The sequence below is a fragment of the Pteropus alecto genome, unplaced genomic scaffold, assembly GCF_000325575.1.
Source record: "Pteropus alecto unplaced genomic scaffold, ASM32557v1 scaffold10, whole genome shotgun sequence".
Taxonomy (NCBI): domain Eukaryota; kingdom Metazoa; phylum Chordata; class Mammalia; order Chiroptera; family Pteropodidae; genus Pteropus; species Pteropus alecto.
The window spans coordinates 1,731,706-1,747,035 of NW_006431210.1; the positions used below are offsets into that span (position 1 = coordinate 1,731,706).

General features: G+C 30.6%; 1 protein-coding gene across 1 annotated transcript in view; it reads right to left on the reverse strand.

The window, feature by feature from the left end:
• Window positions 1-11,799, reverse strand: part of TOP2B (DNA topoisomerase II beta) — a 46,362-nt gene extending 34,563 nt beyond the window's left edge. The window contains exons 1-6 of the mRNA XM_025039053.1: window positions 11,615-11,799; window positions 10,691-10,781; window positions 9,307-9,370; window positions 3,959-4,104; window positions 2,996-3,093; window positions 2,046-2,258 (exon numbers count right to left, since the gene is read on the reverse strand). Of these exons, the coding sequence (XP_024894821.1) occupies window positions 2,046-2,258; window positions 2,996-3,093; window positions 3,959-4,104; window positions 9,307-9,370; window positions 10,691-10,778 (609 nt within the window). The 5' untranslated portion in view covers window positions 10,779-10,781; window positions 11,615-11,799. The remainder of the gene's footprint in view (window positions 1-2,045; window positions 2,259-2,995; window positions 3,094-3,958; window positions 4,105-9,306; window positions 9,371-10,690; window positions 10,782-11,614) is intronic.
• Between the last annotated feature and the right edge of the window lie 3,531 nt (window positions 11,800-15,330).

The following is a 15,330-nucleotide window of genomic DNA, read 5'->3' on the forward strand; positions in this document are numbered from 1 at the left end:
GAAAAAATCTTCTAGAGGAGGGATAGAAACATTTGTAAGGGCCAAACCCTTGAAACACAGACTCCACTGTGCGCTCCAAAATCTGAGACTTAATCAGACATGAGAGTTTCCCATAAGCTACCACCATACTAACAAGCCCACAATAATAACAGTGGGTTTCAGCTGGGAAAGCTGCAAGAAACAGACCCTCCCTGAGAAGCAGCTCAAAGGGAAGCCCCAAAGTGAAGATGAAAGACAAAAACAAGGAAGAATTTAAAGTCGCTACTGCCCACAGCAACAACAAACCTCAACACTAGTTAACTACAGCAACAACAAACTGCAAACACAGCCCATGTCCTGTATAGATTAAAATAAATCCTCATACTAAAGCCTATTTACTCCTATCTACCACCCAATACAACATAGATGATTTTCTATAAAAACTTATAAGGCATGCCAAAGGCAAGAAAAAAACAGTCTGAAAAGACAAAGCAATCATCAGAACCAGATTTCAGATATGTCACAGGTATTTTAACTATCAGCTAGGGCATTTAAAATAACTACGATTCATATATTAAAGGCTCTAGTGGAAAAGGTAGACAACATGCAACTTCAGCAGAGAGATGGATGCAGTAAGAGAGATTCAAATAGAAACTCTAGGAATCAAAAACAGAAAGTATGAAGAATGCCTTTTGTCAGGCTCATCAGTAGACTTGACATAATAAAACAAAAAAAATTAGTGATATTAAAGATAGTGCAATAGAAATTAAATAAACTGAAACACAAGGAGAAAACAGTGAATAAAGCAGGGCGAAACATCCAAGAGCTTGGGACAATACCAAACCATATAATATATGCATAAATGGAATACCAGAAGAAAAAGAATAGCACAGAAAAAAATATTTGTAGAAATGGCCAAAAATTTTCCAAAATTAGTGACAAACACCAAATGAGAGATCCAAGAAGCTCTGAAAACACCGAACAGAATAAATTCAAAAACACACACAAAAAATGCACATAAATACCTAAGCATACCATAACTCAAAAAAACAAAGACAAAGAGAAAATCTTCAAGGCAGCCAGAGGAAAATGAAACACCTTACCAACAGAGGAAGAAGGATATGAACTACAGCAGACTTCTCATCAGAAACCATGCAAGCAAGAAGACAACAGAGTGACATCTTTAAAGTATTGAAAGAAAAAATAACTGTCAACCCATAATTCTGTATCCAGTGAAATTCTATAGCCTTTGAAAGTGAAGGAAAATAGACTCTCTCAGACAAACATAAACTAAGGAAATTTACTGCCAGCAGATCTAACCTAAAAAGATCTCTAGGCAGAAGGAATATGATTAGGATCAGAAACTTAAATGTATACCAAGAAATTAAGAGCATTGAAAATGGAATGAATAAACTGAAATTAATATAAAATTTTAAAATTTAATAAAAAAAGAAAAATGGAATAAAGGTAAAATATAATTCTTTATTGTTTTTAATTGCTCTAAAATATAAATAACTGCTTAAAGTATTAACAGCAATGTCACTAACTGGAAAAATTTCTGCCATGATTTTTCAAATGTTTCTTCTGCCTCATTCTCTTTCTTCTTCTGGTGTTTACAGTATAGTGAAATGTATGATGACAATAACACAAGAAATGGGAGAAAGATCCTGAAGACATACTGTTATAAAGTCCTTTGGCTACCCATGAAGTGAAATTATCTGAGGGTGGACTCAAACTATTTACGGAAAGAATAAATCCTAGGGTAACCGCAAAAAGATTTTAAAAAGTATAAGTAAACAGAAGTGAGAAAATGAAATTATTTTTTAAAATGCTCAATTAAAACCAAAGAAGGAAGAACAAAAGGAAATAAGAAACAAAGAACAAATACAATGAATGGAAAACAGCTAGCAAGATGGTAAATTTTAATCCAAATATATCAATAATCACTTTAAATCAAATCTTCTACACATATTGGTTAAAAGACATTATCAAATTAGATTTTAAAAGATCTAACTATAAGCCATTGACAAAATAACAAAGCATTAACTATTTTAGGAGACACTTACAGGCAATTTCTTTCCATTAAATATGACCTTGACCCCTTTGCATGAACCAGCCAGATCATAAACTCTTCTGGTCATGAGAGCCACAATATCCTTGTCAAGTTTTTCCATCTTAAATTTGGACAGATCTGGTTGGAATGTTATGCAAGTGTAATCTTCACCATCGAAATGTTTAATTTTGGATTCAGAAGTCTTCATCATATTATTCATCCAGGTCTTTAAAAGAAAAGATATTCAAATATTTCTATAACATTTCTATATTTTATAACACATAAAGACTCAGCTTATGAAATACACTTACCACAACTATAACTATTTTTCAGCTTTACAACAAACCAAACAAATCCTTGAAACTGGTACTATTAAAGATGAACAAACTTTAAATACTACTCTATAACAACCTCATGTTGAAAATAAGCAAAATAAACTGCAAAACTTTATACACTATTAGTAAAATATCTTTCAAGTTCTTTAACATGACTATATAAAATCTTACAAAAATAGGTATGATGCTTTCCTGAGAAAATTACTGTAGCTTATTGTAAAAATGTAAACTATTTTCAAAAGCCTACAAGAGTAAAATAAATTTTTGAAATAGGAATTTCATGAATCAATGAGGAATTTTTCAAACATCCTAGGTGGATGCATTTCAATTAGTCTTTGAGGTTCAGGTCGTTTTCACTAATGCTTAACTAGGTTAAAAGAAAAGTCTGTTAAATAAAGCATTTGTTTTTTAAAACAAATTTGTTTTTTAAAAAGCTTATGTAAAATCTCACAAGCATTCTAAAGTCTTTTTTACTCTGATGACTTGCTTACCACTTTAAAAATGTGTGTGTGTGTGTGTGTGTGTGTGCACGCACGCACATGCACCACTGGAATTTCTCTAAGGTTCTATTATCTTAGCAAAGCAGCAAAACATTATTTAAAAAAAAAAAGAATTAGACATATCATACCTGCTTAAAACTATGTTTGTATTCTTTGCAAGCAGTTTCTACTGTAAACTTTGTACTGAAAATATTACAAAGTTTTGCACCATAACCATTGCGACCACCTGTAAAAACAATTGAATGTGAAGGTTTAATGAAAATGATTTTAAAGGAACTTTGTTAACTTACCTAGCATAGGGCAAGTCTGTTACCAGTTTCATTTATTACATTATCTTAACAATCATCAATTGAATATTTCAGAGTATAATTTTTTTCATTTAAAGAAAAACAATTAAGATTTAGCACATATAGTAGTATAATTAAAATATGCACTTTTCAGATTATCTTCATTACATTTTTTAAAAAATTGAACTTGGTATCTTCTATCACCAATAAGTCTATGTGAGTATGAAACCTGAGCTCTCTATCAAAGTCACTTCTCTAGTACAAAATTTTAATCTAAACACTTCCTACGGCCTTGGTTTTAAAAACAAAATAAAACAAAAAAAAAAACCAACTATCAATCTACGTGGGTAACATAGCTAAGTAGGAAAAAATTTGGTCTGGTCAGAGCATTTTCAACTCTATTTACAGTCTATATTTTCAATCTTGACCTTTTTAAAGAAAACAATTTAAAAGTAATCTACCTGATACCAAAAGACATGGTGCTTATGAAATAACAAATATACAAATAACAAATAGGAATCACACCTATTATTTTATTAGTAATTAAAAACTCAAACTGTCAGCCAGCTTAGAGTTCCAAGAGTTTTAGCATAATCAATGCACTATCAGAGTTAAGCTTTTAAATTGTCAGACTACAATCAAGACAATATTTATATAGGACAGTTTATAAATATTAATTTGAAAAGGATTTTTTCACAACAAAACTACACAGAATTCCTCTTGTCATATTTTATATAGGAATAGAAAGATTTTATGCTGAAAGCAATATTTCTATTAAAATTCTGATCAGCCATTAGACTTTACCTGTTACTTTTTTCTCCTCATCATCATAGTTACTGGATGTTAAAAGCTGTCCAAAAATTAACGCTGGAACATAAACTTTCTCTACTTTGTGTTCTACCACTGGAATGCCTTTCCCATTATTCCAAATGCTTATAATGTTAGATTCACTGTAAATAAACAAGCAGAGTTTAGAGTTTAAATAGTTTAAAGACATATTAATTTCCATTAAAAGTAAAGTAATCCAGAATAAACCTGAATGATTATAACCAAAACGCTAATCATTACCAATTGGAAAGACACTCATCTTTCAAGAAAATCCTTTTTGAGGATGCACATTGCTATCCCTGAGTTATAACTCAAATTAAGATCACACTAAGATCTGCAAGTAATACTGCAAAATTTCTCAGGAAAAGAAACTCTTCTCAACCTCCCAGAAAACAGTAAAAGTAGTGAAGCTTTTATAAGAAGTCGGCCAGAGATTCTGTTTTCTTTTCATATCCATTAGCCATGATCTTCCTTCTGCATTCTATCAGTATGCCACCTGTGAACCACAAGCTCTGCAGAGGTAATGATCATTGCATTTTCATTTCCTACCTAACTGCTGCGACACTACAGACGGAAAAAGGACAGCCTGACTTGTATTCCATTCTCAGCCTAAACATTAGAGAGTTGGTTGTATTATGGCGATCACTGTCATCAACTATTTTAATGGTTTTAAATATGTAGATATTACTAATTTTAGGTCTTTTAGTTTTTTGGAGTTTTTTTTGTTGTTTTTTGTTTGTTTGTTTTGTTTTTTACCACAAAACCATCCATTTTAGCCCTGAATGATATGGAGTAGAGGCTCCTATAGCTAACAGGAACTGACATAGACAGTAGTCCTGATAGTAAACTTTGCCTACTTATTGTTTGAGTAGTATGTACTACAATGCCTTTACCTAGTTAAGAGCCAAATTTGCACAGAAACATGGCTTCATCACCAACACTGAAAATGGTACCATTTGCCAATATGATTCACAATCATTCTTAGGCACTCTGTTTTACTCATACATACATACCTTAATCTCTTAATAGTTATTAGTTATTACAATTAAAAAATATGTTATAAAAATTGTTATAAAAATCAAAATGAAAATCAAAGATCCAAGGGGAAATTAATTAAATTTTAAAAAGTTTAAAAAAAAAAAACAACTAAAAACTTTTGATATATTATCTTCTTTCCCCAAATCAGCCACCAACTTTTCTGTCCCTCACTCTCCAATATGAGTTCAACTGTCTGAATTCTCCTAAGCCCAAATTTCGATATCATTTTTTATTCCTATCTCCTGATCATTCTCTAGTGTCATTAGTCAATAAGACTTGTTAGTTTGTCCTATTAGATTCATTTTATATCAGTTCTGTCTTCATTCTAAAAGTCAGTATATCAGTCTAGGTAGACTAAAGTCACCTTAAATATTGATTACTGTGACAGACTTCTTGATAGCCACTCCCCTTAAATATATTCTGCATAACAATGATGACTTACTACACCTTTGGTAACATTATTTTTGCTCTAGAACACAGAAGTACTTCCACCTTTTTTTTATAAAACTCAAGCTTGAAAGTCCTCTACTGTATGTTCAAGGCCTGTTATCTATATCCCCACTTACAGTCATAAATTATAAGTATTCTGCAACATGCATCCTATTTTTCCCTCATCAGTTTTATTACTTATCCATGTTCATTCCCAATTCTTCCATTTCTTTGTTTATTGGTCTTTCCCTTGACTATAATATCTTTTAGTCTCTTTGTCTAGCTAAATTTTACCCTTACTCTACAGGTCAGTTTATGACTTTAGTTCTCCATTAAGCCTTTTACCCAGCCATAACAATGTTTCCCAACCCTCCTTAAATTGAGATCACCAAAAAATTTAAATTATTTACTGCAGATCTCAGGAGATAATTAGGTTACCTCATCTGTAGGTAAACTCTATCTACAGAATACACAGCTAAATATTTAAGTATGTAACAGTTTCAAATTGCCTACCGTACTTTCACTGTGTGTTCTGTCTCCAGTGGTAAAAATGGTGGGCCTTAGAAACAAGGGCCACGTATTGCATTACATTTTTAGACTTCCAAATAGTTCCTATGTTGGGTGTAAAACCTACAATTTATTAAGTATTCTATTTTCTTCAAGAAACTTCATGGAGCTTAACAGAAGAATTCTGAAGGAAATAAAGGCAATGAATGGGAAATTACAGATCTTAAACATCTTAGAATGACACAGAAGTTAATATACTCATGAGAAAAGCTTTAAAATTTCATCCTATTAGCATATATGGTAATATAATTAAGATAATCATCACAATTTCAAAAAGAAGGCTTGATATTTCCTACATTCAGTAAGCCCATATGAGTATAAAATTGGAACTTTCTATCAAAGTCACCCCGCTATTACAAAATTTCAATCTATACTACTTCCCACATCTGGTGTTTATTTCTATAATCTCTAAACAATGATTCAGAATTCTATAACTATATTCTTTGCTTCATCAATAATCTTCTCAAAAATATTAAGGGAAAAAAGACTGTTATTTGAATAAGCTACAAATAAAGTTTCCATATAAAGTTAAAAAAAAAAAACCTGGAAAACAATCTAAATATCCAATATCCTAAATATCCAATATTCATCACCTGGAAAGAGGGCAAATAAATTATAATGTATCGACATAATAAATACTTAGAAATAATTAAAAAGAATTAAATAGATTTATATAAGTTAAAAAGGCTATCCATATATCAAATAAAAATAGAAAAACATAAAATAGTATATTTTAATCCCAATTTTTAAAATAGAAATGTATACATATATATATTTCAATATGAGTGTGTATTTCTTTAAAAGCTATAGTTTTTAAGAGTTTCAACCCTAAATGATACTTAAGCTAGAAGAATAATCAGAATTCGAGTTAATGTGCTTTCCGCATTTTTTAAATCAGATAGATGCTAGCAAATAAGTTGTTTCAATGCTAACCATTGTTATGTTATTTAATAAGTTTTAAGTTCCCCTGTGAAAAGTCGCTTCAAATTTTCTTTCTAAAAGAGCGGGCCAAATTCTGCATGACATCCCTTGCTAACCTATTCCTATGCCTTTTACAACCATGGCTGTTTATTTAAACTGTATCCCGCACCACAGAGCACTGTGGACAAAATAAATAAGAGCTAAGGTGTGGTGTATATTCACTATACTTAACCCATTAACTATCAAAATTTACCCCCTACACAGAGTTTATGCACAAACACGCACAAAGAAAAATAAAAATCTTCTATATAAAAATGTTAAAAAGAATGTAACTGAACAGATATCAAAACTGGACAGCAGAAAACACTGGGTCAATGGAATAAACAGCATAACAGCACTTTTCCCATTTCAATTGTTTTAAAATGACTTCTAAAATTAGAACTCTAACAAGCAAAAATTATATCTCTGAAATAAAATTCATTTTAATAAAATAACATGAATTCTGTAATATATGTAGTGAAGAAAAAATGACTTTATAGGATGAAATTCACAAAAGATAAAGTATTATGATTAAAATTCAGAAGTAAAATATAAATAATAAAATGTAAGGATCAGCAGTGGTTCCAAAAATGCTTGTCTATTGCCAATTTTAAATATATGTGTATATATGTATATTTCAATTAAAAACAAGAGAAAGAGTCAATAATTTCTCATCAATGATCTGTAAACAAAAACAAAAAAAGTAAAATAGGAAAGAGGAGAAAAACAAAGTACCTTCACCCTTTCTTCCTTGGAAGTAGTTGACTATGAGTTTTTGTTTTATTTTGAAATAAAAGAATTAGCAGGAACAGTTAAAGTGACATAGAGATAAATAAGGAAAAAGAAACTGATCTAATTATCATTAAGAACCAAAAAAATTTAGTTATAACTCTGTTACTCTTATACCCATACAAAAATGTCTGTTGACTGAAAGGGAGTTAGAAAGAGAGCAATAAAGGCACTTGTTACATAGAATACTCTTTGTCCAGAATCTGTAATAAACTTAAGGTAAAGCATGCCACCAAGAGCCATTATTGGGTCTACGCAGTAGTTTTATAGCTCACTTCTTGATCACTTTGTTATAATGGGACTCTATGTAAGCTCTTTTTTAAGTCCATGTTATTAAAGTGACCAAAACAATTAAGATAAAATATAACCAAATAATCGGAACCATGTACATGAAGAATGTATTTAAGGAAAGACTCTACTTCTTTAGTCTTCAATCAGAATTTTTCAATTCTGGATCTTAAAAAAGCTTAAAGATACAAAACATTCAACATCAATTACTCCTCACTAATTCTTGTAAAATATAATAAATGCTATTGTTTTTAACCAACCATTTCCTAAAAATGGAAGGAAAGGAATCTTGACAGCTAAAATTTCCTTAAAACTATCTTACACTTCTGCAAAGGTTGTAACTTATAAGTATCCTACACATCTTACCATATAAATTCTCAAAAATGTATTTGTTATAAAAAGAATTCAGATTTTAAAAACTAAATTAAAAAAAGAAAAATCGATAACTTTAACAGCATAGTTATGTGTTAGTATTTTCATATATAAGATACAGTTAACTTCATGGTATAACCAAATATAAATTATATTTTTATTATATCATTAATATTAACCATGCAATCTGAAATAAGATTGACAGGAAGGCTATCCCTGAATTGTGAAATTTTCATGTTAAAGAACAATCTTAAAATCATGCTATATTACTAATGAAACTATAAAGGATAAATGTAATATTTTACAAAATGCATGCTAATGAAACCAGGATAAATGTAACAGCTGTATTTCTAACTTACAAGTTTATTTTCATTCCTTCTCCGTCTTCAAAAAAATCACCATAGTGAGATCTAATTAGCTAAACACCTGGTATATATTTTATACCAGCAGTTCCTAATTTACAAATAATGTTTTAAATAATGGGAAAGTCCAAATGCCAGTCATAAAAAATAAATTTAACCCATAATGTAAGTGGAATAGTTCTGGCAATAGCCCATAGCCTTGAGTCTCAAAGCAAAGTTAAGAAAAGATTGAGTGATTTACTCTAGCAGCTGAAATGACATCCATAGCATCAAACAGGAAGAAAAATGGTCTCCAACTGCTCACATAAGAAAGTACTTTGAGGAAAAAGACCATGAATAAGAGAGGAAACTATGAGTATAGTATTCTGGCTAAAAGAGGCAAAAATAACAAGGTCTCAAGCAACAAGGTAACTAAGGAGTACTAATTTTATACATTATTCATTTAAGAAGTAATCATAAGTTGGGGACTATCTGGATGAAACAACTTAGCATAAAGAATTAAACTTGAAATATACTTACGGATCAATAGAAACTTTAATACAGGTCATGTTCTTATCCCTCTGTTTATTGTCAGCTGCATTAACTATGAAATTAAAAAATCAATGAGTAATCAAATATCTAAGTTATATAAATAAATACATGGACACAACTGCATGTACATCACTACTTAATATAAACATTTACATGTGGTAATAGTTGATGAAAATAATTACTACTAATTTCTAATACAAAACCTTATTTTCCAAACAATGTTTTTAAACTTTATATCATATCAAATTAATATTTGTCTTCTACCACAAAACAAGGAGGCAGATGATTTTGTGATATACAAAAACAAATTAAATAAGCAAACATTTGCAGTTTACAACACCCTACTTCAGGTCTAGAAGTAAAAAATTGATTTCATTATATTTTACCTTGATAACAAATTACTTTCTCTTGAATCTCCTTCAATAAACTAGTGATTGTATAGACAGATTGAGCTGAAACCAATCAGTAATTTTTGAATTACAAAGGCAAAGTCTTTAGCATAGTTACTAATCTCTAAATCCTATGTGCTATAACTGATAATATGTCTGTATACATTAACTAATTGCTTTAGTAAAATCTGAACACAAGCTAGCTGTCAAATTCAACTTCAGTCATAGAAGGAATATGTTCATGATAAACACTGTGTAACCTAAAAGTAAAACTGAGTGGAAATTTGGGAGGCAAGGATGAAAGGTACAAAATGTAAGTAACTGGTTTTACTCTCCTTTTCCAAAGACCAACACTATTCTGCTTTCTAGGAAACCTCAAATGGCACTGATGAGGTGGCAGTACACAGTCTCTAGAAAGTCCTTGGCTAAAAACATTTCCAAAGTGCAAGCATTACCTAGGAGTCAATTAGGCATTTGAACTTCACTGTGATTTAATTAATCGTGTGATTTGGAGAGGAAAGAGATTATTTAAAACGATGACTGTTAAAATACCTCATTTGTTAGTGAAAAACACAATTTTACATGTCTCACCTCAAACTCACTGAATCTGCAAGGCTCAGGCCCTGTAATCTCTATTTTTAACGGTGGGGAGGGGGGTGCCCATACCCCCACCCTGGGACTAGAATACAAGCAACTCCCAGTTGACTGCATATACAGGACCACAGACCATCTCTGGGATTGCTAATCAAATACAACACATTATTTTACAAACAAACGATTAAAACACAAAAATATGTACCATTATGAAAATATAACAGCAAGTAATATAAATTTTCTGAAGAACATTTATATTCACCATAAAAGCCAGAGATATGCCTTTAAAATTTACACTGTAAATCTGGTGCTATATATAGAGACAGACAGACAGAGACATTATAATGACATCAATAGAAACATGTATTAAATCTTTAACAAGTACTCACCCAAGATTTCATCAAAGATCTTGTATAAACCTGGCACGAAGGTAATATCCCTGCAATTCATTCCTACATCTTCATCATACACCCACATTAACTGCATTGAGAGAAAAATTCAAAAGGACTTATAGAGTAAAAGTGCTTAATATCAATTTTGCATAGTATAAACCCATATCTGTCATTTACTCTATAAATACTTAGACCTTCAGTTATAATCAAACTCACGGTATTTATATTCAATTTAAATAAACTCAAAATTGAGATATTATTCATTTTGTATCATCTGTACTCTTTTTCATACATAAAGTTAGCTTAATATAAAGCACATAGAATTGTTAGAAACAGTGTTCACATAAAATAGGAGAAAAAACAAAAAATATCTTCTATTAACTATATCTTTACTTCAAGCTATGTATTTTTCTATTGTATAAAAAGCACTGTGTAAAATAATATAAACACAGCATGCTCTTAATAGTTGGGAAATCTGAGCAAGTTACTTAAATTTATTTAAACTTCAGTTTCCTCATCTATAAAATGGAGATAATAGTACCTATTTCCACAAATTTTTAGAATCATATAAAAAATACGTGTAAGCCAAGTCCATAGCAAGCATTAAACGGTCATTACTGTGTATATATAAATTCTAGAATTTAAAGTAAGCCACAGCATGCATTAACTTAAGTACTTTTTTAAAAGTTCATATAGTATCATTTTACTCTATACATCTTACCTCTGATAATTTTTATCTCCTACTTTTTTTTATCTCTAGCAAGAAATGAAGACATTTCTGTCTCTTAGATCCCTTTCCCTATTTTCCTTATGGCTACAGAAACATAAAATTATGTACTTACAAAGCATATGATCACAAAAGTTTATTAAAAAGATATAAATACATATCTCCTAATTTCAATAAAATTTAAAAATAATTACCTGTGTCAATGGCTCCACTGACCCAATGTATGTATCAGGACGAAGGAGAATGTGTTCGAGTTGTGTCTTTTTCTGATATACTCTCTCGACAGACAACTTCTTTGAAGAATCATTTCTATTTGCAGTTTCAGACTCTTCTTTTTTTGCAGCATTGTTCTGATCAAAAAGAGTCTAAAATTAACCAAAAAATCAAATTTAAATAACCTACCAAGGGGTAAGCTAAAATGTATATGGACATATGACATAGGTTTTCTCTTAAACAACAAAATTATCTTTCAAGCTCACTGATTTTTAAGTCCTAAGAGAACACTCTATTTACCAACAGTCTAGTTATAGTGTGAAATCGCTGTTTTGACTGAGCCCAAAAAGCAGGTATACATAGTCATCAGAATAGCTAGAAAGCCTCTATCTATTCAATCCAGAAATATAAACTTTTCCCAATTCTGCAAGATAACAAGTTAATTTTTGTAGTCCACAAAACTACCCAAGGAATGTGATCAGGTTACAGGTTCACAATAGCTAAACCTGGCTGACTGCAGAGGTCCCAAATACTTCCAGATATATAAATTCCCTGCCATTAAGCTACAATAGGTGCTCCATTACTGAGAAACCCCATGATTCCAGTTTCTCTACTAGTTACAAGGAGGCAGAGGTTGGTGATCCTAATTCTAGCCATTCTTATAGCAGATAAGAATCCCAAACTCAAATTCCCAAGGTCTGAAGATTTCTTTATCTTCTTAATAGCAGCAGAGAACACATTTCTCTCCTAGAATTCCCTAATGCTGACAAATAAGACATCCCACTAAAAGAAAGATATTAATGGCCTGTTTTTTCAGTCAAAAAAAAAAAAATTCAAATATAAGACACAATGAAAAAAATAAGATATCTTCGCAAGTCTTTGAACTTTAGTAGAGATGAAACACTCAGAAGATAAACAATGGAAGAGAAATCTTGTACATTCAAACTAGCAGTATACCACTTCACTCAAGTCCTAGACATAGCAATACCATCATCTTTAATTTTTAAAAAGGTGTCATTACACAGCCTTTACATGTATGTTTAAAAATCAAAATATATATAACTTCTGTGTAGTCTAAACCAAAACAAGTATTGTAACATACAAACCCTATAAAAATTTAAACATTAATTATAATCTTCCAATGCCATAAATTTTACATAAAATTAAAGAAATTTAATATTTCAAAATAACAGTATTACAAAAAACTCATTTTCGAGATTTTAAACTATGTTTTTATACATTCTTTCATTTATAAGGTTACCCATTAACACTGCTCAGAGTCAATTAAAAATAACTTTGGACAAAGAAAATAATTCTGTTTCATAAAGTCTTCATATTATATTTCTGTCAAGCATTAGATGAACCAACTGGCCAGATAGTTTCCATATTTCTGATCATGTTCCTTGCTTTTCATGAGATAATTGATTATAGAAACAAATATAACAATAAAAACAGAACAGTTAGAACAAAGATCATAATGACTAAGATCACACTAAGAAAGGGCTTAAGGATGATAAACGCAATGGAATCAAAGGTGGATAACTTCTTACCATTAACTTAGAACTCTTTGCAACTACTGGCACAGATATCAGAAACTTATAATTGCTATGCAAGTAAAGGCTTTCCTAGTCCAGGCTACTCTTCCAAAACAAAACACACACACACCACCACCACCACCACCACCACCATTTTTTATATTAGACTTAACCAGAGACTCATGTCTCCCTAATTTGGGCTTCTACATTTGGCCCTGATGAGTTACACCAAACTGAAGTGGCACATAGGTACTGGAAAACAGAGGTAAAGGACTACCTTCCTGCTTTTTCAAGAATTTACAACTTTTTCCACATCTCCTTACTACCAATTGCCATCTCTTCCTCTCAAATGAATAGAAGAATAAGGAAAGTTTGGCTTGCGCCTATCAGATTCCTATCAAGTTCAAAAAGTTATTTTTCTTGCTAGGATAATGACTCAAAACATCAGAGATGTAGTTGGCTACGTCAGATTATTATTTATAATTTTCTCTAGAAATAACATAATTAGAAAATAACTGTAGCAATATCTTTAAAACATTTTATGCCAAAATACTGTTTCCTAAAAATCATGTGACAGGTGTACCATTCTATTTAAAGTAATAAAAACCATTAAGAAATATATATTATTTATAGAATATCATAATAAAACATGTTTTGAAGTCATTTGTAGATATATTAAATAAACTCAATTATAATATTTAAGAATTTCTAAAACTCTATATAAACTTTTACCCCAGATATTTCATTGTGTAAATATTTTTAGTTACCTACACCAAAAAATATTTGTATTATAAACTTCTATTGCTATAATTTTTATATAAAAATTATGTGATCAAGTATTTTTAAATTACAGTTTACTAAAACTATACTGTTTAGTGAACAAAGTTACAAAAGAGTAAATAAAAAGTATGAGCCCATTTTCATCAGAAAAAAATTACAACATATATATGCATAGGAAAAAATATAAAACATACCCACAAAATATCAATAAAAAGCATCCATGAGAAGTAGAAATATGGGTTCTTTTCATTTTCTTTTCTAATTCTCCAAAATGAACACATAATTATCTTAAAAGCTTATTAACCTATGTATGTGAAAACATAGTTAAGCTAGAATAAAACTGAAAGTTTATTTTTTCTAGAGGCATGGTATATATCTACTTATGACTTCAGCTGCCCCACCTTTCTAACTAGAATCTAGGCAAAAATAAATAAATAAATAAGACTGGCAGCCTTAACAGAGTAGAAAGCAGAAATTAACATCATCACCAGATTTGTCTTACTTTCCCATTCCCAACAAATGGTAGTTTGCAATGTTCACAACTCAGGAGCGGCAAACAGAGAAGGAAGTTCTCTTCTGAGAGATCTATAAGCTTTTCTGCCAGAAACCTGAAATAATAATGGTTTCTTTCAGCTCCTGTTTATTAGCAAATCTGGCTCCCCTGAGTAATGGCCAGGCCACTAAAAATCAAAATCTGGGGTTAAGGCAAGAGAGGGCAACTTCCCTCCCCTTTCCCATTCAATAGGCGGGTCCCATCCCTAGAACAGGTATGAATTCAAACAACCTCCGCCTATGAACAGAAATTAAATGAGAAAAATCTGTTGATCATCTTACCTCCAGCTGTTATTTCTACTATCTCTTTTAGTAAAGAGAAAAGAAAAAAGAAAAGGTCACCCTGAGCAGCCCTTCAGTTTTATATCATTATTGCTGATAACATTCAGAAAAAAGAGTCAAAAATTAGCCTGAACAGAAACAAACTAGCAAATTCATATCTTCACATTTATAAAATCACTCTCGATATCAGAGATGACAAAGGTTTTGATACCTGTAGGCTAAGAGAATTATGCTCATTTTAAATATTGAAAAGGGTTCTTTTGATTCAAAATGATTTAACCTTTTCTTATTCTTATATGTTCATAGTAATGATACACTATAGTAATAACACTAAGCATTTCATATTGACTAAAAAAATTAACAATATGCTCTTAAAATAATAAATTACCAAGAGCATTCTGAATCAACTTTAAGGTTTGATGAAAGTTGAAAACTTGTCATTTAAGTTTATTTGGAATATATTTTGCTCATTATGTGGTCAAATTATCCAACTATTTATAGTAATAAATAATTCCAGCACCTAATTATACTGGAATCTAAGAAATTGG